This window comes from Salmo salar, chromosome ssa08, assembly GCF_905237065.1.
Source record: "Salmo salar chromosome ssa08, Ssal_v3.1, whole genome shotgun sequence".
Taxonomy (NCBI): domain Eukaryota; kingdom Metazoa; phylum Chordata; class Actinopteri; order Salmoniformes; family Salmonidae; genus Salmo; species Salmo salar.
This window is the reverse complement of record NC_059449.1, coordinates 24,044,617-24,061,963: the sequence shown is the minus strand read 5'-3', so window position 1 is coordinate 24,061,963 and position 17,347 is coordinate 24,044,617. Positions and strand designations below refer to the sequence as shown.

The 17,347-nt window shown below is 45.0% G+C and overlaps 1 protein-coding gene across 2 annotated transcripts in view; it reads left to right on the top strand.

Moving 5' to 3' along the window:
* The window catches only part of LOC106597038 (NACHT, LRR and PYD domains-containing protein 12), a 173,834-nt gene that overhangs the window by 148,418 nt on the left and 8,069 nt on the right, over positions 1–17,347 (top strand). For both annotated transcript variants that reach the window (XM_045723038.1, XM_045723039.1), the window contains 8 exons: positions 9,580–9,746; positions 9,850–11,701; positions 11,785–11,958; positions 13,501–13,674; positions 13,843–14,016; positions 14,536–14,582; positions 14,719–15,274; positions 15,545–15,636. In XM_045723038.1, coding sequence (XP_045578994.1) covers positions 9,580–9,746; positions 9,850–11,701; positions 11,785–11,958; positions 13,501–13,674; positions 13,843–14,016; positions 14,536–14,582; positions 14,719–15,274; positions 15,545–15,636 — 3,236 coding nt within the window. The remainder of the gene's footprint in view (positions 1–9,579; positions 9,747–9,849; positions 11,702–11,784; positions 11,959–13,500; positions 13,675–13,842; positions 14,017–14,535; positions 14,583–14,718; positions 15,275–15,544; positions 15,637–17,347) is intronic.

Here is a 17,347-nt window from a genome sequence, read left to right as displayed (position 1 = left end):
TATTGATTTAGAACCACAGAGAGTTACAGCAAGTCACAAAGAAAACAGGAGCTGCTTCCACTGTTCCAACACCAGTTCAACCAAAAATAATTTAGTCCAATCAACATAAGCTAAATATGATGTGGCTGTGTGTGTGGAAGTAGAAAGATAATGTTGACTCACCCTACTTGTAAAGAAACACAAATGCCATCCTCCTGTCTTTCATGTTGACAAAACAGTCTGTCACCCTGACACACAGTACCCACTTTTATGAATGAATGGTTGGATCAGAATCGCCGTTATAATCATTAGCCATTACGGAGAATTAAGTACAACCACAAGTCCAAATCCCTATCTCCATCCATGGATTAATTTAGGATAGGGCAAGATTTACCTAGCTGGCAAGCAAGCCACAACGAGGTAATTTTTGTATACTCTTTTTGTCAAGGAATGCCAGATGCTCTCTGGCTTCCCTTGTCTTCAATGCTACAGAGTACACAGTGGCAGAATACCTGACCACCGTGACTGACCCAAAATGAAGGAAAGCTTTGACTATGTACAGAGTCAGTGAGCATGGCCTTGCTATTGAGAGGCTGCCATAGGCAGACCTGGCTCTCAAGTGAAAACAGGCTTTGTGCACACTGCCCACAAAATGAGGTGGAAACTGAGCTGCCCTTCCTAACCTGCCAAATGTATGACCATATTAGAGACACATATTTCCCTCAGATTACAAAGACCCACAAAGAATTCCAAAACAAATCCAATTTTGATGAACTTCCATATCTTCTGGGTGAAATACCACAGTGTGCCATCACAGCAGCAAGATTTGTGACCTGTTGCCACAAGAAAAGGTCAACCAGTGAAGAACAAACACCATTGTAAATACAACCCATATTCATGTTTATTTATTTTCTCTTTTGTACATTAACCATTTGTACATTGTTATAACACTGTACATAGCCATAATGACATTTAAAATGTCTATTCCTTTGAAACGTGTGAGTGTAATGTTTACTGTTCATTTTTTATTGATTATTTCACTTTTGTTTATTATCTATTTCACTTGCTTTGGCAATGTAAGCATATGTTTCCCATGCCAATAAAGCCCCTTGAATTTAATTGAATAGATGTCCTACATGTATAGAGACAGAGGGGGGCGCTGTTTCGCTCACTCAGATGCTTTCTCCTCTGAGATACATTTAGCTTCTTGTGAATTGAAGGAACATTATGAAACACAGAGAGACGAAAGATCAATGGTTTTATGTTTTGTATTTTTTTTTGCCATCCATGAACACCTGCCACTGCTCTGAGTTCAACTCGGGATACCCAGTACCACGAGTGGCTCATCTTTTAGCCAGGTACATCTCTATGGCAACGAATCCTTCAGAACAAACCTAAGTGTTATACTATGAAGCAAGCTACAGCTACATCTACTCAGGCATTTATAAAGCTAGCCAGCTTCAGTTAGCCAGCTTCAGTTAGCCAGCTTCCATTAGCCAGCTTCCGTCAGCCCGCTTCAGTTAGACCGCTTCAGTTTAGCCAGCTTCAGCTAGCCAGCTTCAGTTAGCCAGCTTCCGTTAGCCCGCTTCAGTTAGACCGCTTCAGTTTAGCCAGCTTCAGCTAGCCAGCTTCAGTTAGCCAGCTTCCGTTAGCCCGCTTCAGTTAGACCGCTCAGTTTAGCCAGCTTCAGCTAGCCAGCTTCAGTTAGCCAGCTTCCGTTAGCCAGCTTCAGTTAGCCCGCTTCAGTTAGCCAGCTTCAGTTAGCGTCACATTCCAGGTCAAGCTTCATCCATACTACGACGGTGGAAATTGCTCACCCGCCTGCCGCTATTAAAGCCAATTTCTGCTTGATCTGGCAATGTGGTATACGGTTCGGAGGATCAGCCAGAAGAGGACTGGCCACCCCTCACAGCCTGGTTCCTCTCTAGGTTTCTTCCTAGGTTCTGGCCTTTCTAGGGAGTTTTTCCTAGCCACCGTGCTTCTACACCTGCATTACTTGCTGTTTGGGGTTTTAGGCTGGGTTCCTGTACAGCACTTTGAGATATCAGCTGATGTAAGAAGGGCTTTATAAATACATTTGATTTGATCAGTTAAGCAATTGTGGAGCCTCCATAGGCTTGGAGGCCAAATTGAGCTTTGTATGGCTCCGTATAGCTCCGCATTGACATGATTGGTTGATGGTAGGTGGAGGCGGGAGGTTTAAACTTCCTGATCAACAGTTCTGCTCAACTCAGCAAAGTGAAGAAGTATGAATGCCCTGTCTTCTGGTCAATGCAGACGGCGGATTGACCACGCAAAGCCTTTTCACTCTAGCAGGCTTTTAACTGCTTGTGAATGAGGCACATTGCTAGTCGAACATAGAAGGTTTTGGTAGGCTTTCATTGTAAATAAGAATTTGTTATTTTTTTATTTATTTTTTATTTCACCTTTATTTAACCAGGTAGGCAAGTTGAGAACAAGTTCTCATTTACAACGGCGACCTGGCCAAGACAAAGCAAAGCAGATCGACACATAAAACAACACAGAGTTACACATGGAATAAACAAACATACAGTCAATAATACAGTAGAAAAAAGGCTATATACAGTGTGTGCAAATGAGGTAGGATAACGGAGTTAAGGCAATAAATAGGCCATGGTGGCGCAGTAATTACAATATAGCAATTAAACACTAGAATGGTAGATTTGCAGAAGATTAATGTGCAAGTAGAGATACTGGGGTGCAAAAGGAGCAAGATAAATAAATAAATACAGTATGGGGATGAGGTAGTTGGATGGGCTATTTACAGATGGGCTATGTACAGGTGCAGTGATCTGTGAGCTGCTCTGACAGCTGGTGCTTAAAGCTAGTGAGGGAGATATGTGTCTCCAGCTTCAGTGATTTTTGCAGTTCGTTCCAGTCTTTGGCAGCAGAGAACTGGAAGGAATTGGCTTTGAGGGTGACCAGTGAGATATACTTGCTGGAGCACGTGCTACGGGTGGGTGCTGCTATGGTGACCAGTGAGCTGAGATAAGGCGGGGCTTTACCTAGCAAAGACTTGTAGATGACCTGGAGCCAGTGGGTTTGGCGACGAGTATGAAGCGAGGGCCAGCCAACAAGAGCGTACAGGTCGCAATGGTAAAATCAAATCAAATCAAATGTATTTGTCACATACACATGGTTAGCAGGTGTTAATGCAAGTGTATCGAAATGCTTGTGCTTCTAGTTCCGACCATGGTGGGTAGTATATGGGTCTTTGGTGACAAAACGGATGGCACTGTCATAGACTGTATCCAATTTGTTGAGTAGAGTGTTGGAGGCTATTTTGTAAATGACATCGCCGAAGTCGAGGATCGGTAGGATGGTCAGTTTTACGAGGGTATGTTTGGCAGCATGAGTGAAGGATGCTTTGTTGTGAAATAGGAAGCCGATTCTAGATTTAATTTTGGATTGGTGATGCTTAATGTGAGTCTGGAAGGAGAGTTTACAGTCTAACCAGACACCTAGGTATTTGTAGTTGTCCACATATTCTAAGTCAGAAGCGTCAGAAGTAGTGATGCTGGATGGGCGGGCAGGTGCGGGCAGCGACTGGTTGAAGAGCATGCATTTAGTTTTACTTGCATTTAAGAGCAGTTGGAGGCCACGGAAGGAGAGTTGAAAGGCATTGAAGCTCGTCTGGAGGTTTGTTAACACAGTGTCCAAGGAAGGGCCAGAAGTATATAGAATGGTGTCGTCTGCGTAGAGGTGGATCAGAGAATCACCAGCAGCAATAGCGACATCATTGATGTATACAGAGAAGAGAGTTGGCCCGAGAATTAAACCCTGTGGCACCCCCATAGAGACTGCCAGAGGTCCGGACAACAGGCCCTCCGATTTGACACACTGAACTCTATCAGAGAAGTAGTTGGTCAGCCAAGCGAGGCAGTCATCTGAGAAACCAAGGCTGTTGAGTCTGCTGATAAGAATGTGGTGATTCACAGAGTCGAAAGCCTTGGCCAGGTCGATGAATACGGCTGCACAGTAATGTCTCTTATCGATGGCGGTTATGATATCGTTTAGGACCACGAGCGTGGCTGAGGTGCACCCATGACCAGCTCTGAAACCAGATTGCATAGCAGAGAAGGTATAGTGGTATTCGAAATGGTTGGTAATCTGTTTGTTAACTTGGCTTTCAAAGACCTTAGAAAGGCAGGGTAGGATAGGATAGATATAGGTCTGTAGCAGTTTGGGTTTAGAGTGTCACCCCCTTTGAAGAGGGCAATGATCGTGGCAGCTTTCCAATCTTTTGGAATCTCAGATGATATGAAAGAGAGGTTGAACAGGGTAGTAATAGGGGTTGCAACAATTTCGGCAGATAGTTTTAGAAAGAGAGGGTCCAGATTGTCTAGCTCGGCTGATTTGTAGGGGTCCAGATTTTGCCGCTCTTTCAGAACATCAGCTATCTGGATTTGGGTGAAGGAGAAATGGGGGAGGCTTGGGCGAGTTGCTGTGGGGGGGTGCAGTGCAGTTGGCCGGGGTAGCGGTAGCCAGGTGGAAAGCATGGCCAGCTGTAGAAAAATGCTTATTGAAATTCTCAATTACAGTGGATTTATCGGTGGTGACAGTGTTTCCTAGCCTCAGTGCAGTGGGCAGCTGGGAGGAGGTGCTCTTATTCTCCATGGACTTTACAGTGTCCCAGAACTTTTTTGAGTTTGTGCTACAGGATGCACATTTCTGCTTGAAAAGCTAGCCTTAGCTTTCCTAACTGCCTGTGTATATTGGTTCCTAACTTCCCTGAAAAGTTGCATATCATGGGGGCTAATGCAGAATGCCACAGGATGTTTTTGTGCTGGTCGAGGGCAGTCAGGTCTGGAGTGAACAAAGGGCTATATCTGTTCCTTGTTCTACATTTTTTGAATGGGGCATGCTTATTTAAGATGGTGAGGAAGGCACTTTTGAAGAATAACCAGGCATCCTCTACTACCGGGATTAGGTCAATATCATTCCAGGATACCCGGGCCAGGTCGATTAGAAAGGCCTGCTTGCTGAAGTGTTTTAGGCAGCGTTTGACAGTAATGAGGGGTGGTCGTGTGACCGCAGACCCATTACGGATGCAGGCAATGAGGCAGTGATCGCTGAGATCTTGGTTGAAAACAGCAGAGGTGTATTTGGAGGGCAAGTTGGTTAGGATAATATCTATGAGGGTGCCCGTGTTTACAGCTTTGGGGTTGTACCTGGTAGGTTCACTGATAATTTGTGTGAGATTGAGGGCATCAAGCTTAGATTGTAGGATGGCTGGGGTGTTAAGCATGTCCCAGTTTAGGTCACCTAGCAGCACGAGCTCTGAAGATAGATGGGGGCAATCAGTTCACATATGGTGTCTAGAGCACAGCTGGGGGCAGAGGGTGGTCTATAGCAAGCGGCAACAGTGAGAGACTTGTTTCTGGAAAGTTGGATTTTTAAAAGTAGGAACTCGAATTGTTTGGGTACAGACCTGGATAGTAAGACAGAACTCTGCAAGCTATCTCTGCAGTAGATTGCAACACCGCTGACTTGCCTAGTTAAATAAAGGTTAAATACAAAAATAAAGGCTCTGCATGGTCAATCTGACGTCTGCATTTGCCGTGCAGCATTTTACGGTGATACGGCCTCTGCAGAAGTCAGTGCGTTCATACTTCCTGTTCTTCGAGGAGCAGTGCAGAGCTGTTGTCAAGGAAGTGAGTTTGTGTTTATACAGTACCTCCCGCCCCCACCTACCGTCAACCAATCATGTCAATGTATTAATCATATAGCTCTGCAATCTTTAAATCGGTTATCTTCCTCAAATGAATGGGAGGATGACCAAATCTGTGTGAGAGGAAGGGTATCTGATTTCATTGGTCCTCAACTAGTGGCTCAGACATTTCATTCAGGATAAGTGGAGTTAGCCCTGAGTTAAGAACAACAAAGAATATCTAGTTAACAGAAGAAAAGAAAGAGAAAATCAGGACAGAAGAAAAAGTATATCAAAGTGAAACAGTTCTCTAAAGACACAAGAGACAATAATACAAGAAACAACACTTCTGTAGCTTGTCAACTATGTGTCTGTCTATCCCTGTTCTCTACTCTCTGCACAGGCCATACAAACGCTTCACACCGCGTGGCCGCTGCCACTCTAACCTTGTGGTCCCAGCGCGCACGACCCACGTGGAGTTCCAGGTCTCCGGCAGCCTCTAGAACTGCCGGTCTGCAGCCAACAAGGCTGAGTTCATCTCAGCCTATGCTACCCTCCAGTCCCTAGACTTCCTGGCGCTGACGGAAACATGGATTACCACAGATAACACTGCTACTCCTACTGCTCTCTCTTCGTCTGCCCACGTGTTCTCGCATACCCCTAGAGCATCGAGCCAGCGGGGTGGTGGCACTGGAATCCTCATCTCTCCCAAGTGGACATTCTCTCTTTCTCCCCTGACCCATCTGTCTATCTCCTCATTTGAATTCCATGCTGTCACAGTTACCAGCCCTTTCAAGCTTAACATCCTTATCATTTATCGCCCTCCAGGTTCCCTTGGAGAGTTCATCAATGAGCTTGACGCCTTGATAAGTTCCTTTCCTGAGGATGGCTCACCTCTCACAGTTCTGGGTGACTTTAACTTCCCCACGTCTACCTTTGACTCATTCCTCTCTGCCTCCTTCTTTCCACTCCTCTCCTCTTTTGACCTCACCCTCTCACCTTCCCCCCCTACTCACAAGGCAGGCAATATGCTTGACCTCATCTTTACTAGATGCTGTTCTTCCACTAATCTCATTGCAACTCCCCTCCAAATCTCCGACCACTACCTTGTATCCTTTTCCCTCTCGCTCTCATCCAACACTTCTCACTCTGCCCCTACTTGGATGGTATTGCGCCGTCCCAACCTTCGCTCTCTCTCTCCTGCTACTCTCTCCTCTTCCATCCTATCATCTCTTCCCTCTGCTCAAACCTTCTCCAACCTATCTCCTGATTCTGCCTCCTCAACCCTCCTCTCCTCCCTTTCTGCATCCTTTGATTTTCTCTGTCCCCTATCCTCCAGGCCGGCTCGGTCCTCCCCTCCTGCTCCGTGGCTCGACGACTCACTACGAGCTCACAGAACAGGGCTCCGGGCAGCCGAGCGGAAATGGAAGAAAACTCGCCTCCCCTGCGGACCTGGCATCCTTTCACTCCCTCCTCTCTACATTCTCGTCTTCTGTCTCTGCTGCTAAAGCCACTTTCTACCACTCTAAATTCCAAGCATCTGCCTCTAACCCTAGGAAGCTCTTTGCTACCTTCTCCTCCCTCCTGAATCCTCCTCCCCCTCTCCCCCCCTCCTCCCTCTCTGCGGATGACTTCGTCAACCATTTTGAAAAGAAGGATTGACGATATCCGATCCTCGTTTGCTAAGTCAAACGACACCGCTGGTCCTGCTCACAATGCCCTACCCTGTGCATTGACCTCTTTCTCCCCTCTCTCTCCAGATGAAATCTCGCGTCTTGTGACGGCCGGCCGCCCAACAACCTGCCCACTTGACCCTATCCCCTCCTCTCTTCTCCAGACCATTTCCGGAGACCTTCTCCCCTTCCTCACCTCGCTCATCAACTCATCCTTGACCGCTGGCTACGTCCCTTCCGTCTTCAAGAGAGCGAGAGTTGCACCCCTTCTGAAAAAAACCTACACTCGATCCCTCCGATGTCAACAACTATAGACCAGTATCCCTTCTTTCTTTTCTCTCCAAAACTCTTGAACGTGCCGTCCTTGGCCAGCTCTCCTGCTATCTCTCTCAGAATGACCTTCTTGATCCTAATCAGTCAGGTTTCAAGACTGGGCATTCAACTGAGACTGCTCTTCTCTGTGTCAAAGAGGCTCTCCGCACTGCTAAAGCTAACTCTCTCTCCTCTGCTCTCATCCTTCTAGACCTATCTGCTGCCTTTGATACTGTGAACCATCAGATCCTCCTCTCCACCCTCTCCGAGTTGGGCATCTCCGGCGCGGCCCACGCTTGGATTGCGTCCTACCTGACAGGTCGCTCCTACCAGGTGGCATGGCGAGAATCTGTCTCCGCACCATGCGCTCTCACCACTGGTGTCCCCCAGGGCTCTGTTCTAGGCCCTCTCCTATTCTCGCTATACACCAAGTCACTTGGCTCTGTCATATCCTCACATGGTCTCTCCTATCATTGCTATGCAGACGACACACAATTAATCTTCTCCTTTCCCCCTTCTGATAACCAGGCGGCGAATCGCATTTCTGCATGTCTGTCAGACATATCAGTGTGGATGACAGATCACCAGCTCAAGCTGAACCTCGGCAAGACGGAGCTGCTCTTCCTCCCGGGGAAGGACTGCCCGTTCCATGATCTCGCCATCACGGTTGACAACTCCCTTGTGTCCTCCTCCCAGAGTGCTAAGAACCTTGGCGTGATCCTGGACAACACCCTGTCGTTCTCCACTAACATCAAGGCGGTGACCCGATCCTGTAGGTTCATGCTCTACAACATTCGCAGAGTACGACCCTGCCTCACACAGGAAGCGGCGCAGGTCCTAATCCAGGCACTTGTCATCTCCCGTCTGGATTACTGCAACTCGCTGTTGGCTGGGCTCCCTGCCTGTGCCATTAAACCCCTACAACTCATCCAGAACGCCGCAGCCCGTCTGGTTTTCAACCTTCCCAAGTTCTCTCAAGTCACCCCGCTCCTCCGCTCTCTCCACTGGCTTCCAGTTGAAGCTCGCATCCGCTACAAAACCATGGTGATTGCCTACGAAGGGAACGGCACCTCCATACCTTCAGGCTCTGATCAGGCCCTACAGCCAAACAAGGGCACTGCGTTCATCCACCTCTGGCCTGCTGGCCCCCCTACCTCTGAGGAAGCACAGTTCCCGCTCAGCCCAGTCAAAACTGTTCGCTGCTCTGGCACCCCAATGGTGGAACAAGCTCCCTTACGACGCCAGGACAGCGGAGTCAATCACCACCTTCCGGAGACACCTGAAACCCCACCTCTTTAAGGAATACCTAGGATAGGATAAAGTAATCCTTCTAACCCCCCCCCCTTAAAAGATTTAGATGCACTATTGTAAAGTGGTTGTTCCACTGGATATCATAAGGTGAATGCACCAATTTGTAAGTCGCTCTGGATAAGAGCGTCTGCTAAATGACTTAAATGTAAATGTAAATGTTAACCTGCCTAAATGAAGAGTTTGGAGTTCGACTAGCCATGTGCAACACACAGTTATAAGCCTACTAGACTTAGCAGCGGGAGTATACACCATCATAGTATGGGTGAAGCCGGACCTGGAATGTGAAGCTAACTGAAGCTGGCTAGCTAACTGAAGATGGCTAGCTAACTGAAGATGGCTAGCTAACTGAAGATGGCTAGCTAACTGAAGATGGATAGCTAACTGAAGATGGCTAGCTAACTGAAGATGGCTAGCTAACTGAAGATGGCTAGCTAACTGAAGATGGCTAGCTAACTGAAGATGGCTAGCTTTATAAAAGACAGAGTAGATACCACTCAGTGCTGCTGTTTTCCCAATTGTGGATTCATTTAAAAAGAAACATCTGGATTTATACAGCAGAAGGTCCATTATACAGTTGTTAAAATGAAGTTGATGAGATATTGATGAGGTGATCTGTCTCCCTGTTTTGTTCAGTGTCCAGAAGCCCAGAGCAGAGTCCCCTACAACCAGCCTGCTATCAATGAAGAGTGATCAGCCACCTGCTTTCAGCCAGGAACCATTTCCAGATGACAATAAGGAAGTGGAGAGTTTGGACAGTGAGGATCCATTAAAGATCCCACACAACCTTCTGGACAGAAGAAGTAAGACTGTATTTCATACAATATTACAAAGAACGGTACAAAGGCCCTTATAAAACACATACACACAAACTTATGAGTCCCAACTCTCATTGTTTTCCTACAGGTCAAACTCTGCTGACAGTTCAACAAGACATTAAGGCTAAACTGAAACACAAGTATCAACACATATCTGAAGGAATTGGACACTATGGAAACCAAAGTCTGTTAAAGGACATCTACACAGAGCTCTACATCACAGAGGGTGGAAGTGGAGGGCTCAATAATAAACATGAGGTTAGACAGATAGAGATGGCATCCAAGAAACAAACCACACAAAAGACACCAATCAAATGCAACGACATCTTCAAGCCTTTACCTGGACAAGACAAACCTATCAGAACTGTGCTGACAAAAGGAATCGCTGGCATTGGAAAAACAGTCTCTGTGCAGAAGGTCATCCTTGACTGGGCAGAGGGAAAAGAAAATAAGGACGTTCATTTCATGTTTCCTCTTCCTTTCCGTGATCTGAACCTGAAAAAGGACCAATACAGTCTGATGCAACTTCTTTCCCACTACTTCCCAGAGCTGAAAGAGATTGACAGCATTGAAGATGGTGAAACCAAAACTGTTTTCATTTTTGATGGTCTGGATGAGTGTCGACTTCCTCTAGACTTCAAAAACAATGAGAAGTGCTGTGATGTCACGAAGCCAACCTCAGTGGACGTGCTGCTGACAAACCTCATCGAGGGGAATCTGCTTCCCTCTGCTCTCCTCTGGATAACCTCAAGGCCTGCAGCAACCAATCAGATCCCTCCTGAGTGTGTTGACCAGGTGACAGAGGTACGAGGGTTCAATGATCCACAGAAGGAGGAGTATTTCAGGAAGAAAATCCCAGATCAGAATCTGGCCAATGATATCATCAAACACATGAAGACATCAAGGAGCCTCCACATCATGTGCCACATGCCAGTCTTCTGTTGGATATCAGCCACTGTCCTTGAGATGATACTGAAAGAGGCAGAGAAGGATGAAGTCCCCAAAACTCTGACCCAGATGTACTCACACTTCATGCTCATCCAAACCATTGTGAAGAACAAGAAGTACAACAAAGCAACAGAGACAAACCCAAAGGACCTGTCTCAGTCAGACAAAGAGATGATCCTGAAACTGGCAAAGCTGGCTTTCCAACAGCTGCAGAAGGGCAACCTGATCTTCTATGAGGAAGACCTGAGAGAGTGTGGCCTTGATGTCACAGAGGCATCAGTGTACTCAGCATTGTGTACAGAGATCTTTAAAGAAGAATCTGGGTTGTACCAAGAGAAGGTCTACAGCTTTGTGCATCTGAGCATTCAGGAGTTTCTAGCAGCAGTGCATGCTTTAGAATCATGTCTGGACAAGAAGGAAAATGTTTTCTCCCCCAATAATGATGATGGTGATGATTACGATGCTGATGATTATGAGTATTACGATGATTTTGAGGATTACGATGATGAGTCAATCCAGTTGTCTGACTTACTCAGGAGCGCAGTGTACCAGGCCTTGAAGAGTGAGAATGGACACCTGGACCTGTTCCTCCGCTTCCTTCTGGGTCTCTCACTGGAGTCCAATCAGAATCTGTTACGATGCCTTCTGACACAGACAGGATGTACGACAGAGACCAATGAGAAAACAGTTAAGAGAACAGTCGGGTACCTTTCATACAAGATCAAAAGAGAATCCTCACCAGAAAGGATCATCAACTTGTTTCACTGTCTGAATGAACTTTGTGCCAACTCTCTAGTTGAAGACATGCAGACCTCCCTGCGATCAGGAACTCTTTCAGAAACAAGACTAGAACCTGACCAATGTTCAGCCCTGGCCTACCTGTTACTGATGTCAGAGGAGGTGCTGGAGGAGTTTGACCTGAAGACATACAACACATCAGAGGAAGGTTATCAGAGGTTGCTGCCGGTAGTTAAAACCTGCAAGAGAGCACTGTAAGTTCTGTTATTGAGTTGATGTATACAGTATCATTATAATGAAGGATTTGTATATCTAACAGATTATCTCCTCTCTCCAGACTGGATCGCTGTAAACTCACATATGAATCCTGTAAGACTCTGGTCTCAGCTCTGCAGACACCAAACTCCCCCCTGAGAGAACTGGACCTCAGCAACAATGACCTGGGAGACAGAGGAGTGGAGCTGCTCTGTGTTGGACTAACCAGTCCACTCTGCAACATACAGACACTAGTGTGAGTTAAATATCTTTATATGAGTTATTATGTGGATGTTTCAACCTGTTAGGGCTAGGGGGCAGTATTTACACCGCCGGATAAAAAACGTACCCGATTTAATCTGGTTACCACTCCTACCCAGTAACTAGAATATGCATATACTTTTTACATATGGATAGAAAACCCCCTAAAGTTTCTAAAACTGTTTGAATGGTGTCTGTGAGTATAACAGAACTCATTTGGTAGGCAAAAAACTGAGAAGGTTTCATGCAGGAAGTGGCCTGTCTGACAAGGTGTCGTTTTTCTTGTCTCTGTTTATTGAAGAGTGAGGATCTTAGCTGTCCCGTGACACTTCCTACGGCTGCCATAGGGTCTCAGAAGGCGGTAAAAAGCTGAATCGTGGCTTTGCAGGCTCTGGCTGAAAAAAAGTAGCGCGTTTGGGTAGTGGCTGGTTACAGTACTGTGAGACTCAGGCTCGTGCCTGCGTCGACCGAAAGCTTTGTTTACTTTCCTCTGTTTAGCTAAATGGACATTCCCGGTCGGAATATTATCGCTTTTTTACGAGAAAAATGGCATAAAAATGGATTTTAAACAGCGGTTGACATGCTTTGAAGTACGGTAATGGAAAATTTAGATTTTTTTTGTCACGAATTGCGCCATGCGCGCGACCCTGATTTAACATTTCAGATAGTGTCTGGGACGCACGAACAAAACGCCGCTATTCTGATATAACGATGGATTATTTTGGACCAAACCAACATTTGTTATTGAAGTAGCAGTCCTGGGAGTGCATTCTGACGAAGACAACAAAAGGTAATCAAAGTTTTATAATAGGAAATGTGATATTGGTGAGTGCTAAACTTGCCGGGTGTCTAAATAACTAGCCCGTGATGCCTGGGCTATGTACTTAGAATATTGCAAAATGTGCTTTCACCAAAAAGCTATTTTAAAATCGGACATAGAGTGCATAGAGGCGTTCTGTATCTATAATTCTTAAAATAATTGTTATGCTTTTTGTGAACGTTTATCGTGAGTAATTTAGTAAATTGTTAGCGAATTCCCCGGAAGTTTGCGGGGAATTTGCTAGTTCTGAACGTCACATGCTAATGTAAAAAGCTGGTTTTTGATATAAATATGAACTTGATTGAACAAAACATGCATGTATTGTATAACATAATGTCCTAGGGTTGTCATCTGATGAAGATCATCAAAGGTTAGTGCTGCATTTAGCTGTCTTCTGGGTTTTTGTGACATTATATGCTAGCTTGAAAAATGGGTGTCTGATTATTTCTGGCTTGGTACTCTGCTGACATAATCTAATGTTTTGCTTTCGTTGTAAAGCCTTTTTGAAATCGGACAGTGTGGTTAGATTAACGAGAGTCTTGTCTTTAAATAGCTGTAAAATAGTCATATGTTGGAGAAATTGAAGTAATAGCATTTCAAAGGTTTTGAAAATCGCGCCACAGGATTCAACTGGCTGTTACGTAGGTGGGACGAATTCGTCCCGCCGGTCCCATAGAGGTTAAACATGTGTTAATCATGTGCTCTTCTGCCCTCTAGTCTAGGTCAGTGTGGTCTGACAGAGGGTTGCTGTTCAGTTCTGGCCTCAGTCCTGAGTTCACCCAACTCACACCTGAAACAACTGGACTTGAGAGACAATGACCTGCAGGACTCAGGAGTTACACTGCTATCTGCTGGACTGGAGGATCCAGACTGTAAACTACACACACTGGGGTAAGTACAGCTGTTTCAGTCAGGTCAGTACTGAGCTTAGCAAAACAAATACTCTGAAAATCTGATGTTTCATGACAATGTTTGTGTCATGAACTAATTTATTGCTGTCCTACAAGATGATTGACACCAGTACATCAACCAAGAGAGCTGTTGTGTGTCTCTCTGTAGGCTGTCTGGCTGTCTGGTCACAGAGGAGGGCTGTGCTGCTCTGTCTTCAGCTCTGAGGCCAAACCCCTCCCACCTGAAAGAGCTGGACCTGAGCTACAATCACCCAGGAGACCCTGCAGGGGGACTGCTTTCAGCTGCTCTGGTGGATCCCACATATAAACTGATGAAGCTGAAGTAAGTCAGAATAGATGTCCTAATAGTGTGAGCAGTGGTTGTGTCATATGTAGTGATGTAGGGTCAGTAACATGAGGACATGATAGTAAAATTAAGGGGAAGTTTACTCAGCAGGCTGAGCACTCCAACACAGCATACATCATCACCACATGAATACTCTTCTTCTGCATCTCTGATATCCTGTTGGAACTGTACTCTGTTCTGTATGTAGTAGGCAGGATTGAAAACCTGTATGTCTCTAGTAATGATTTGTACTCTGTTCTGTATGCAGTAGGTAGGGTAGAATACCTGTATGTCTCTAGTAATGAACTGTACTCCGTTCTGTATGCAGTAGGTAGGGTAGAATACCTGTATGTCTCTAGTAATGAATTGTACTCCGTTCTGTATGCAGTAGGTAGGATAGAATACCTGTTTGTCTCTAGTAATGAGCTTGGATAGTGCACCAGAACACAACAATATGGTTTAAATGTTGACTGCTTTATTAGGTCTTTGTCAGTTATTAACCTGTTTGTCCTACAGTGTGGATCATGGTGGAGAGTGCAGGCTGAAATCAGGGCTGAGGAAATGTAAGTATCTTTAATCCTAATTAACTGCATATTCAGAACTATAGTAACCGAGTAACTAATCAATACTTGTTCTGTACCTACAAAACAACATTTTATATGAAGATGTGGTTTGATTAAACTCTCCTTTTGTCTACAGATGCCTGTCATCTCACCCTGGACCCAAATACAGCAAACCCAAACCTGATACTGTCTGAGGGGAACAGGAAGGTGACACGGGTGAAAGAGAAGCAGCATTATGAAGACCATCCAGACAGATTTGACTATCATTCCCAAGTTCTCTGCAGAGAAGGCTTATCTGGAGGTCGTTGTTACTGGGAGGTGGAGAGGGATAGTGGCATGGCTATCATTGGTGTGGTGTACAAAGGAATGAAGAGGAAGGGAAAGGAGGATGACAGTAGGATTGGAGCCAATAAGAAGTCCTTGAGTTTATTCTGCTATGATAGAGGTTATGAATTGATAGTCTTATTCCATGCTAGAGTCGGTAGATCCATCTCTGGTCCTGTTTCTAACAGAGTTGGTGTGTATCTGGACTGGCCAGCTGGTATTTTGTCCTTCTATAGTGTGTCCTCCTCTGGTACACTGACACACCTTTACACATTCTACACCACATTCACCGAACCCCTCTATCCTGGGTTTGGGATTTCCTTCTCCTCAGTGACCCTGTGTCAGATAGATGACCAACACATTCAGAGGTGAGTCATAGCAATGTTTCATCATTTGTTTTCCTCTGGAATCATTTCTATAATTAGATTAGTAGTGGTGTGTTTTAATGTGTTCTGTTGGACCTACAGACAGTTAGATTAGTAGTAGTGGTGTGTTTTAATGTGTTTGTATGCACCCTACATAGGGAGCTGGTCTGTCACCCTTTGTATTGTTATGAAGACTGTATGTATGCTATATAAAGCCTTTATAAGTTGTATGTAGTTTAATCACAGTCTATCCTTCTGCTTTACCAACACCAGAGACCATGGTGGAGAGAGTTGGATCAAGCCTGGACCTGAGAACACCAGAGACCATGGTGGAGAGAGTTGTATCAAGCCTGGACCTGAGAAATGTGAGTGTTAACTGATAATTGTTTTTAAATCAAAATAGTTTTAAAGCGTTCATTATACTTGAGTCCCAGGCAAGGAACACAATCATGATCTATTTGGTCAAAACAAACTTAAAGGTAGAGTCAGCAATATGACGTAGATGCACAAAGTAAACAGCATAGTGGGTCAATTTCTACAACAACTAAGAGTGTTGGAACGCAAATCTAAATTTCTCTGCTGTTTTGTTCCCTTGTCTAACACTCTAAGAGAGTGAAGAGAACCCTTGCACATGGGTAGTGTCATGACGTTGGCCTGTGGCTAAGGTTTATGACCCCCCCCATAAATACCTTTCTCCCTTCCCTCTCTCCGACTCTACTGAAGGACTCTTGAATAGCCATTGTTGAACATCGAGAGTCTGGGAACATCAAACAAGTGGGGGGAAAGGAACCATATTTCGGTAATAGAACCAGTTGAAAATATGCGTTGGTACTTAATGAATATCATGTCAGTTCGGTTGTCATCTGAGACATTATGACTGATGACAGGACGACAAACTGTATCTGGGAAAGTCTACACATTCTAGTTATAAGATTCACATGGAATTGTTGTTCAATTTAAATGTTTAAATATAAAACTATTTGAAAAGATTAAATGTAATTTTAGCTTCCAAATGAGAGAAATGATTTTCATAAGGTTAGAGCCCAGCTCAATCAGTGGCCCGCCCCTGTGAAGAGACATGGGTTATAAACTATGAAACACCCTTCTCCCCCTCCACTATATAAGCCCTTGACGAAAATGTAACGTCCTGTTCCGAGGACGATAGGACGACGGTCCATACGTTAAAAAGGACTAACATGTCAACTACCGAACTAAGCCAACCTCAGCATGAGCTTTGGTTGTGAATGGTATGAATTTTGAACTCTTATTCACTAAAGAAGTGAGACATCCTAGCCGTTTAGTTAGCAACAGCAGCTGTAAACGTGGGCTAGGAAAGGACGGACGACGTATCCAGTCTAACACACAACGAAGATACTACAACATATCCAATTTACCACCAGAGACATTCTTTTGAGGACAGGAAGGTCTCTGTTGGCCAACACGGCCAGCATCTACGACCAACCTACCGAAGCGCAGCTCAGAGTAAATATTTATAGCATTTTCCTTTTCCAAATGGGCGGTAATTTAGTATGCATAAGATACTGTATTTACGATAGCACAGCTTCTCCCTTTGTTCCTCAGTCTTCCTGCTCTTTCATTCAAGCCCAACCCCTCTCTTTGTGTAACCAGCCGTCATTGTCACGTTCGTCTAAAGGAGTAAACCAAGGCGCAGCGTACTTAGAGTTCCACATGTTTAATAAATATGAAACTCACCAAAACAATACAGAAGAAACCGAAGCGTGACATTCTGTGCTGCTCACAGGCAGCTACACAAACACAAGATCCCACAAAGCACAGGTGGGAAAAGGCTGCCTAAGTATGATTCCTAATCAGAGACAACGATAGACAGCTGCCTCTGATTAGGAACCATACTCGGCCCAAAACAAAGAAATACAAAAACATAGAAAAAGGAACATAGAACGCCCACCCTAGTCACACCCTGGCCTAACCAAAATATAGAACAAAACCCTCTCTATGACCAGGCGTGACAGTCATACAGGTTCCGTCCCCCAGGGAAGTTTTCTGTATGACATAATTTGCATTCTGTGTATATGTAATTCTGTGTGATTACTTAGG